At 45.5% G+C, this 11398-nt stretch overlaps 1 protein-coding gene across 1 annotated transcript; it reads right to left on the minus strand.

Moving 5' to 3' along the window:
• Positions 1-9125: 9125 nt before the first annotated feature.
• On the minus strand, positions 9126-10121 carry GPR119 (G protein-coupled receptor 119). Its single transcript, XM_060249845.1, has one exon. It carries the CDS (start codon positions 10119-10121, stop codon positions 9132-9134), a length of 990 nt encoding a protein of 329 aa, XP_060105828.1. The 3' UTR covers positions 9126-9131.
• Positions 10122-11398: the final 1277 nt, after the last annotated feature.

Genomic DNA, 11398 nt, shown 5'->3' on the forward strand with positions numbered 1-11398 from the left:
GTTCCATTGGGTTGAACAGCTGTGACATCATGGAATGTTGGAGTACCGCATTTGCCAGTTCTCTGAGGCGAACTGTAATTTCACTTTCTACTGGCAGGAAGAAGAGAGGTGAGGCAATAAACTGGTGGCCAAAACAACAGAAATGGTGTGTATCGAATGTGCTTATTTAATTTTGCAGCTTGTCTTTCTCTGAAATGTCAGCTGTCTTTTCTGTTGTGCTCTGATGGCAATACCAAGAGCAGTTCACTACGTTCTTACATTTACTGTAAGTCTTTTAGCTGCATCTCCTTTAAAAAAAATCCATAACAAAAATCCAAGTTAAATAATTATTATTAATAACACAGCAAAATAAAAACACATTTAAACAATTTCATACATATGGTTCAAAAGTGTAAAAGAGCATAAAATACAACGTCCTATCTTTAACAGTAAAACAGTACAATTTACAAAGAAATCAATTAACAATGTTTTAGAAAGCAGCCAGATTTTTACTTGTTATCAAAAAGACTCAGTAGTGGGTGAATAGCTGTGAATTCTGCATCTGAGGCATCATCACAGGAAATGCCTCATTTCTAAATAGCAACTGCTTTGCTTTGGATGCGAGGGAGCTGTGATCTTAACTGGTGGGCGGGCTGACATGGCTGACTGTCATCCAAGTACCCTGGTCCCAGACCATTTCAGTTTTCAAGGTCCTGTTGGATGAATGTTTTGTCATCCTTTTCAAACTCCCAGAGTTCTCACTTAGGGAGTTCAGCAAGTTAGCCTCTTACTCCCCCTTTTACGAATGCTCAGATAATGTTCTGTTAGTTCGGTCGTCATTAGACTGTTTTTGAGGCTTTTGCAAAGCCATGTCTTTTCTGCATACCTGGAGTATGCCAAAGAGAGAGCTCTACCTTGTCTGGTTTTTACCAGTGGATACAGTTTATTGTGATAATGATAACAGTTTATGCAATATGTTCTAAGTGAAGTTCTAGCTGTTGACAATAGAAAACAGTGGAGGGAAATTGCCCTTAAGGAATACTAAATGTTAAACACACTGTGCATTCCCTCTCTCCCCAGCCCTTTTGGAGCACCGGTTTGAGGCGCTGGAACTCTGATGCTATTCTTCATTAAAAGATTCAGTGCCTTTTTGTAGGCTTTGATAGACGCATGGAGTGGAGCGTTCAGAATCTGCTGTTTTGACAGAAATGAAAGGTAGACTGGTGGAGGGGGAGGAAGATGGGAGTAGAATTTTCTATTTTGATTTGAAGTAACTAGCCAAATACTCGGCTATATATTTCTAAAAATATTTTATATGCATTTTCTCACACCTTTCTCTCTCGCTGGCTCATGTTTCTTTTCCATTTTATTGGCCCAACAGCCATTCTTGGTAGTAGGTAGACTGAGTGTGTGTGACTGACCCAGGTCACTCAACAAGTGAGAATTAGAACCTGGGTCTCTCAGATCTAATCTTACACTCTAACCACCACACTGCCTCGGCCTATATGCGCCCTTATAAATATTGCTGCTTCTTAGGTCATGACCCAGCAGGGCAGGAAACCTCTTGACTACTACTAACTTAAAAAAAAAATTCCTGTAAAGGCATTGCTAGTGACTTACAGATTATTTGCTATGTTACTGAAATCGTCCCAGAGTGAGGGGAATAAAAGTGTTTGATACATTGCTAGTAAAGTTATGGATATATGGGACATTACAGGAGGTGGGGGATGCCCTTTTGGGTAGAAAATGTATCCTGCTGATGAAATTAGGTTATAGATTGAGGAACAGGTGCATGGCTGGACAAGGAGGTTATAAAAATAACTGCAGCCTGTTTCTGCAGTGTGCATACGATTTCCAGTAGGCTTGCCTCTGCCACAAAGAAGAACCTATAGAAATAGGGGCTGAAAGGAACCCTGAAGCATCGTCTGATTGGAGTCCAGTAGCGCCAACCAAGTTTTTTTCAGAATGTAAGCATTCATGTGCTAAAAGCACACTTCATCAGACAATTAAATGGGGTACAGTGAGCAGAGTTACATATAGCTGGTGGGCAGTGGTTAAGCAAATCAATTTGCTAATTGTACTGTTTTGCCATAGAGTTCAACTTGGTACTATTTTCCATGTTTAACCACTGCCCACCAGCTATATGTAACTGCTCACTGAACCCCATTTGATTATGTTGATACTGGATTCATATCCCGCTCTCCACTCTGAATTTCAGTGTCTCAGAGAGGTTCAGAATCTCCTTTATCTTCCTCCCCCACAACAGACACCCTGTGAGGTGGGTGGGGCTGAGAGGGCTCTCACAGCAGCTGCCCTTTCAAGGACAACCTCTGCCAGAGCTATGGCTGACCCAAGGCCATTCCAGCAGGTGCAAGTGGAGGAGTGGGGAATCAAACACGCTTCTCCCAGAATAAGAGTCCACACACTTAACCACTACACCAAACTGGCTCTTTCATTGTCTGATGAAGTGTGCAGAAACTTACATTCTGAATAAAACATTGTTGGTCTTAAAGTTGCTTACTGGACTCCTACTTTGTTCTATTGCTTCAGACCAACACAGCTGCCCACCTGAATCCATCATCTGACCGTTAGCTTTGTGAGTGCATGCTGCATAGGGATATCTCTAAACCCCTTGCGTGTATGGATAGGCATAGCAATTTATATTTTATCATAGGCATTTTCATCCAAAGTAGCTTTACAACATCTTTATGTCTTCCATTTCCTCCTCACAACAATTATAAGGTAGGTTAGGCTGGGGGGGTGGACCTAGCTCAAGGCCAGTGAACTTTGTAGCAGAATGGGCATTTGAACAAAAGTCTCCCAGATCCTAGACCATGGGTGTCAAACATGCAGCCTGGGGGCCAAATCAAGCCCCCAGAGGGCTCCTATCAGGCCCGCAAGCAACTCACTGTCATCTGCTTCCTTCTCCCTCTCTTGCTTCCTTCTGCATCACAACTTGCTTTGCCAGGCTTGCTCAATCGCACAGGAGCAACAGAGCAAAGCTCCTCCCTTGGGGAGGAAGTGGGAGAAGGAGAGCTAGCTTTGCCAGGCTCTCTCAATTGCACAGCAGAGCTACTGAGCCAAGTCTCTCTTCCTTCTGTTGGCTGAGGCTCAGCAAGCCTGTAAGGTGGATTAGGCTGAGTGTCTGTGTCCTTTATAAAGTTTATATCTCTGACCTGGCATTACATTTTATGACACACATGGCCCAGCCCGACAAGGTCAACATCTGGCCCTCATAGCAAATGAGTTTGATACCCCTGTTCCCTAGACTGTGTTTTAACTAGTACACTATACTGACTCTCTGTGGCTACTGTGAAAGGGCCCGTATGAAGCTGAAGAGCACTAGACATCAACTTCTTCCATTATCAATGTACTTGCCTCTCATCATATGGGCTTAAATCTGCCTTCAGCATGCTCTTTGCTTATTTTTTAGTTGGGCAGAAATCAATGCAGGTAGCATGGGTAGCAGAGTAATCATGCCCTGATGTGGCATATTGAGTAACATTTATTCCAACAGTATTACTTGCTTGTTCATGCCTTTCTTTTAGTGAGCACAAACACAATCAAAGGGGCAATAAAACCGTCTAAATAGGTAGCCTATACCTGCTGTGTTTGCATAATCTGGAGTATCTGAACATTTAACACTTAGGAGATGCCAATTAGGCTAGCTGTACAGGTTTTGAACCACATCCCATATCAATAACCATATGCCTTAAATCAACCTTGCAGTTAAGTCCACAAAAGATAATGGCCCACAACGTTTACTGGTTGCTGGGTCAGCACGACACGTAGAGCCTGAAAGGAGGACTCCATAGTGTTTGGGAAGCTGCTTTCAAGTTACGTGAGTATCTATTTAGAAACCTGGTGTAAGTGGTACCTAGGCAACAAAACGTTCTAGCTGCCTCTTACCTTTTGAAATTCTCTCTGGTTCTGTTTATGTTCTTACTACGAAAGCCTGGAGGAGCATTTGCTGCTTAGCTTCCATCCCACAATCTGATTTTGCTTTCTTCAGCAGCACACAAGAAAGTGACCCCCTTGGAGCGGGTTATCGCAACTTCAGAACAAAGCATTGTATAATAACAAAAGGCATATTGTACTAACAGCCTCCCAATTCTCCTGTAGCTGTCATCATTATGTGCTGGTCACTGACAGAATCATCAAAGGCCATCCTCAAAAAGACCGACTTCAGCATGTGGTGGAAGGGACTGCGAAGTTCAAGGAGGAGAACTGAAGTGGGTGTTCTGTGCATAAGCATCACCCACCTATAATTCACCATATGCTGCAGAAAATTACAGAACTGTTTCCTTGAACATCACAGAACAACCCTCCACCCTCACTCTTTCTAGGCAAGTTCAATGCAATTAGCCCCTTTCTTTTATAATAAGTCTTTGATAAATCCACGCTTTGGAGAGAAAATGAAGTCTTAAAGTAAGGCTACACATTCCCGCTCTTCTCTCCCCATTCTAGACTTATTTTCTCAGGTAAAGGAGTGCTTGTGTTTGTTTCCCTGAGCTTTCACTTTGTGTTTTGTAGGCATTTCTCTTGCTTTTTCTGACTTGTTCAAGATGCAACCTGGTGCATTAGCATTTGGGTGCCAGCGCACAATGGTCCTGTCTAACTTCATGCCCCCAAGTCAGAGCCTGCAAATCTCAGATTACTAGCCACATTGCAATCTATAAGACTGGAAATAAATGGGCGGAAAGCCCTGGCTACCCTCTGGTCTTGTCCAAAGCAACGGTAAAGTGATGAACAAGGATGACGGGCATAAATTATGCTTCGTCTTGTTCCTTGCGTGTTAATAAAAGTTGTGTTTTGGTTGCTGCTCTACAAAAAGCAAGTCTGCCGGTTTCTTAGCTGGTTGTTACCGGGCACCCATTCACTACTGGCATAACGTTTGCTTTTCTGATCTTTCGAGGCATCTCTGAAGCCAGAACTGATCCCAGAGGGAGCCATCCTCTGCTGCTTTAATACTCCTAGAAGTTTTTGCAAAGAAAGCGGAGATAAACCTCAACGTCTAAGCCTGGAGGATCCCCATCATATTGCACGTCTGGCATTCAAGGGTGCTGCTGTTTCTGCCACAGCAGTGCCAAGCTGGACGCTTGCTGTGGATCTTCGTGAACTTCTTTACGTTTCCATAAGGAAGCAGCTCAGATCCCATCGATCTCTGAGTAAACAGGCAGCTGAACAGCTGGTGTAGGAATGTGTCATGCTTCTGTCCAGTTCACAGAGTGCTGGTGACCAGGTCAGAGCTGTTTCCAGCTGAAGACATTCCAGTGCTGCAACGACAAAGCAGAGAAGTAGAGTGAGTACCCCTTGCTGTGATAGGAGGAGAGAGCCCTTCCATAGGCTATGGGATGTACCAGTGGCCCTGCACCACAGAAAAACAACTAAATGGCAGTCTTGCACAGGGAAGGATCCTTTTTCCTCAAAGCTGCCCCATACAGACGGGGCAATTCCCATGTTACAAAATCCTTGTGGCCACCATGAGGATGTTCACACACACATGGTGTTGGGAATTCTACCCCCTGCCTCCCAGCAGCAGCCCAAAAGAAACAAACAAAGCTGCCTTACATTGAATCAGACCCTTGTCAAAAAGTCAGTATTGTCTACTCAGACTGAAAATGGCTCTCCAAAGTCTCAGGCAGAAGCCTTTCACACCAGCTGCTGCCAGATTCTTTGACTTAAGATGTCAGGGACTAAACCTGGGACATTCTGTATGCCAAGCAGATGCTCTCCCACTGAATCAGGGCCCTATGAAATCCTGGACTTGGGGGAGAGGGGATTTGCTGCAACAGGATTGAAGGGGTATTTGGGGTTGTCATGGGGGCGTGAGAAAGGCATGCTGTGCAGGCAGAAGTTCTTGGGGCCACAGGAATGCTATGCTGTCTAGAGCAGGGGTGGCCAAACTTGCTTATTGCAAGAGCCACAGAGAAATGTCAGATGTTTGAGAGAAGAAAGGAAGGCAAATAGAAGATGATATTGGATTTATATCCCACCTTTCACTCTGAATCTCAGAGTCTCAGAGCATCCTACCAATCTCGTTTATCTTCCTGCCCCGCAACAGACACCCTGTGAGGTGGGTGGGGCTGAAAGGACTCTCACAGCAGCTGCCCTTCAAAGGACAGCTCTGCGTGAGCTATGGCTGACCCAAGGCCATTCCAGCAGCTGCAAGTGGAGGAGTGGGAAATCAAACCCGGTTCTCCCAGATCAGAGTCTTCACACTTAACCACTACACCAAACTGACTGAGGAAGGAGAAGGGGAAAAAAGATTTATACCCCACCTTCTCTCTGAATCAGAGTCTCAGAGCGGCTCACAATCTCCTTTATCTTCCCCACCCTGAACAGACACCCTGTGAGGTGGGTGGGGCTGAGAGGACTCTCACAGCAGCTGCCCTTCAAAGGACAGCTCTGCAAGGGCTATTGCTGACCCAAGGCCATTCCAGCAGCTGCAAGTGGAGGAGTGGGGAATCAAACCCAGTTCTCCCAGATAAAAGTCCACACACTTAACCACAACACCAAACTGGCTCTCCCGAAGAAAGCAACTGCTGATTGGCTTGGAGAAGTGATTTAAAGAGAGAAATGCCTTTTCCAAGCCAGCCAACAGGGCAGTGAGGGCTTTGAGAGCCACACAATATGTATGAAAGAGCCACATGTGGTTCCCGAGCCCCAATTTGGCTACCCCTGGTCTAGAGCGAACCATAATCTTTGTGAACAGCAGTTTAAGTATTGCCATGTGGTGTTGAGGGTTTTTTTTACAAAAATCTCACCTTTCCCTCTTAAAATTGGGACTGAGCCACCTTACAAAGATAACCCCTGGCTGCGCCTTAACCCCATAACAGCTTGCAAAAAAAAAAATAATATTAATGCATTAACAAAACAAACCGATAACAGCTGTCACAATAACACCCATACAACACAAGCCTCTCTAAAAATGAATCATTGTGCAGTGCCTTTATAAATATCCAGAAAGATGACACGAGACTTCAATGAAAAAGGCCTGTGTTTGGGCTAAGAATGCCCTCTCAGTCCTGCATTTATTTATTTTCTTCTTTTATACCACACCTTTCTCCCCAGGGGAGCCTCCCTTTTATCCTCAGGACAATCCCGTGAGGTAAAATAGACTGAAAATAACATGACTGTGATGAGACGGCAAGTATAAATGGGAAGAAGGAAGCTGGCGCACAGGAGAGAGTGTCCATCATGAAGTAAAGCATCATTTGTGTTTTAAAAGAAACAAAGAATGGATTTTCTCTGAAGCATTCCTTCAGTACCCTATCCTGCAGCTGCTGCATTTCGGTTCTTGCCCACAGAACTGCCTGCTGTCACGATACAGTTCCAGAAGGAAGGCATAAACAAATACCCGGCAACTTGATCCTGTGTCCGGCAGCCAAGACCAGGCCCTCTTCCCTGTTGTCAAAGGGCAACTGACAGATACAATTATAGAATTGTGGCTGGCATGAGCAGTGAAAAAGGATGCATGGGCCAGGGAGGATGTCTGCGTGCGTCTTGTGAAATCCACCAGGTTGCCAGGAAGATGCAATTTTGTTTTCCTTGGCGACCGTGATTCCGTGCGTCTGTTCTGGCCTACTCAAGATGCTGGGCGTTGTGGGGGAGGGATTACAAACTGCACCACCACTCTTATCTCACTCGCTGGGCACTTGCATCAAAGCAGCATGTTTTGTTTGACTTCCTCTCTCTTGCCTGAATAGGCAGGGTCTGAAATAGAAAGCCTCACACTCCACTGCTCACAAGCAAAGCCAGATTTCCGCTGTCCTCCTGCTGGCTGCGTGACCAGATATGGGGGCGTTTATCTCATCCTTAAAAGCAAGTCTCTCCACACCTAGGATCTGTGTGCAAATGAGAACACGTACGCTCCTGGAACCCAGTCCAAAGGTCCAGCATAAACATAGGTTTCCTATGTGCTAGACTACTTCATTGGTGAGGTCATGGTGCATAACAAGGTGATTGATGGGTATCTCACAGTGATAGTCAGCTCAGGAGCTATATGTGATTCTTCTGAACGGAGGGCTTTTTTTTTGTAGCAGGAACTCTTGCATATTAGGCTACACTCCCCCTATTGTAGCCAATCCTCCTGGAGCTTACAGTAGGCCCTGTAAGAAGAGCCCTGTAAGCTCTTGGAGGATGGGCTACATCAGGGGAGTGTAGGCTAATATGCAAAGGAGTTTCTGCAAAAAAAAAGCCCAGCTCCTAATGGAGAACCTGCCCAGTATTTCAGGAAAGTGGGAAAGACCTTTGCCCCATGCAGCATATGGTTAGCAGGGAGTTCCCACTTTGAACTAGCCACCACCAGAGGATTGGATAAGCTGCTGGTGTCCTTAAGGTCCTGGCTTTATATCAGGGATAGAAGTAAAAATGTGGCTGTTTTAGCCGATGGCAACTGGAAATGCAGCTTTCCATAAGTCACATAGTGAGGATGACTATTTTATATATATATATATATATACACACACACACACACACACGAACATTTGTTTGTGGGGGAGGAAGATAAAGGAGACTGTAAGCCATTCCAAGATTCAGAGTAAAGGGCCGGATATAAACCCAATATGTTCTTCTTTTCATACTCTTCCAGCCCACAAGACAGGGAGATCCATATTTTGGGCTCGGTGCAAACCACAAAATTCCCACCTGGCTTCCACCAATCCCCCCCCCCCAAAAAAAGGTAGAGTATTCTTTCATTTAAAAAAAATCCTAAAAGTTTTACACTTAGCAAAGGTAGTGCTAAGGAGGAAGCATGTGCCAAATTGTGCACTGTGCTGCTGAACGGTAGTATAGAATGAAGAAATGGTCCTCCTTAAACTTGGCATAACAAGTTTATTAGTGAGGGACAGTGGACACTATTGGGAGTTGGTTGTTAGCTTGGGGTGCAAGGTGTATATGTGTGCACCCATGTACACAACAAACACACTGAAACCACTCTTCCATGTATACATAAGAAGGGTTGAAGAGCAGTTTGGACTGGGCTGGGAGGAGAGGTGATTTTGGGGCCTGTACAAGTTGCCCTGACGTTCTTACCATTGAGAGAAAAAATCTGAAATAGTATTTCACCAGGTAAGAGCTTCAGATGGAAGTTTTGGCACAACCCCATACCGAAAGCCCAGGTGACATACATGGATACATCTCTTACCATGTCACTCCTCGAGCTTCGGCAGTGAGATGGTGTGAACTGAAGCCACAGTCCTGCTGAGAGCCCGATGACGACTGTCAGCCCGGAACAGGGGGAAGACCTTCCTCTTCATGCACAAGCACATTTGATAGATCTGCAAGCGCACTTCCTTCTGCCAGTAAGCATAGACGAGGGGGTTCATGAGAGAGTTGCATAAGCCTAACACCCACAGGTAATGCTCAAGAATGTAACGCGTGATGCAGCCCCTGCATGCAGCTTGCACAATGCTCCCAACAAAGAAGGGTGACCAGGAGAGGGCAAAACACCCCACTAGAATGGCCACGGTGCGCATGGCCTTGGTATCGCTGGAGGGCTGCAGGGCCGGGCAAGTCCCCGACGAGTGAATTTGCTCCCGTTCTCGAATCTGCTGGGCGTGAGAAGAAGCAATCTTCAGCAGGTGGCAGTGGATGTAGACGAAAACAAACAAAGCCGGGAAGAAAGCCACGCAAAAGATAGTGAGCATGTAGGTGGGGTGGAAGACACCAAAGAAAGTGCACGGTTCTTTGTAGCTGCTCTTCTGGAAGCTCTGAACAATCAGAGGGAGGAAGCCGATCAAGAAGGCGAGGAGCCAGAGGCCTCCGATGCATGCTGCGACGACTAGACCCTGCATGATTTTGAAGTACCGGAAAGGATGCTTGATAGCCAGGTATCTGTCAAAGGCCACCAGAATGACTGTAAGGATGGAAGCAGCTGAGGGGCAGGCGATGCAGGCCATGCGCAGGATGCAATAATTTCGGGGCGTATGGTGGGTGGGGCCAGCCAGCTCTTCTGTAACTAGCCCAGTTATGGTGAAGCCAACCAAAGAATCCGCGATGGCAAGATTTAAAACAAAACACAGCCCCAGGCAGCCGCTCTTCCAAATGAGCCGCACCAGCGGCACAGCCACAAGAACATTGGTAGCCATGATGAGAAAGGCCAGGATTGCAAGGACCACCCCGAAGCCCACGCTTCCCATGGCCGTTTCCTTTACTGGGGCGAAGCCAAACTGGAGTCTCCGAGTGCTTGGTAGCTGAAGCTTGCTGACAGAGCCACTACAAATGCAAGCGCCCCGCCTTGAGTGGTTTGTTCGGAAGATTGCCTGAGTTGTACAGATGAGGGGGGAAATCTCAAAGCAAGAGATGATGTGCCCCTGCCTTTGGCCAGGCAGCCAGCCAGGTTAGCTCCAGCCTGTTTGACTTGCTACATCTCATTTAGCTTGCCTCAAAAGCTCATATTGACAGAAACTTCTAAAGTGCTTGGCATAATCCCTCCCCTTGAAGGGATCAGTTTCCAGACAACCTCCAAGCGGAGAAAGGAAATGTTTCCTGCAACTTTGTTGAGTACACACAGCTCTCTAACCTTGACCTTTGCCTCTGGGCTCTATAATAAGCGCATCCGAAGGTGGGAACAGAGTGACGATTTCATTCAGATTTTCCAAATGTTCTGAATTATTTTAAACTTAGTTTATTCATCTTATCTTTGTGCAGAAATGAAATAGAGTAGACCTCTTAAACCTATTCAAAATGACAAGCTGTGCTCATGGAAGGATAGTGAGAGGTTGCAACTACGCAACCTCTCTCTACGCGCCATATAAACCAAGGCTCCTTGTTTCTGAGAGCTATGTTGATGAATGGGCCAGTGGAAGCAAACGCATCGCTTCAACTTTCATAAGCCCTTGACAAGGGCATCCTTATAGGTTTAGAGCAAGGGAAGCTGTTTTGCAGAGCTAATTTGGCCTGCTAAAATCCTCATGTATCCAAAAGCTTCTTCGTCCCTAATGTGGCTTCCATCAATACTTTTCTCCACACTCCCTCTAATTCAGGGGTCTGCAGCTGGTGGCATCAGAGCCAAATGCAACTCAGTATGAAACCCCAAAGAAACTGAAATATTTAAGCTTGAAGGGGTAAATGGGATGGTAAAATAACCTGTCTGTGAAGGGGAAAGCAGGCAAAGATTTTTATGGGTCTTTGGGGCTTCTCAGAAATCCTTTACAGAAAGGGTTAACGGCAACCTGGGATCACAGTTCATACTACAGTGAATAGAAAAATCCCACTGTTATATACTGGCTAGCAACATCTAAAAGACTTTTAAAGAGTCATATAAATCTTTTGTACACATTATAAACAAGTACAGCTTTACAATATTGCAAAGAAAAGTCCATCCAATGAGCACCCAGATATAGGCTCATTTTGTCAAAAGTCCTCCTCAGGAGTATTCCTATTTTCATCAAAGTTATCAGCCTCTTGTTATTCG

Source organism: Heteronotia binoei, chromosome 11 (genome assembly GCF_032191835.1).
Source record: "Heteronotia binoei isolate CCM8104 ecotype False Entrance Well chromosome 11, APGP_CSIRO_Hbin_v1, whole genome shotgun sequence".
In the NCBI taxonomy this organism is placed as follows: Eukaryota; Metazoa; Chordata; class Lepidosauria; order Squamata; family Gekkonidae; genus Heteronotia; species Heteronotia binoei.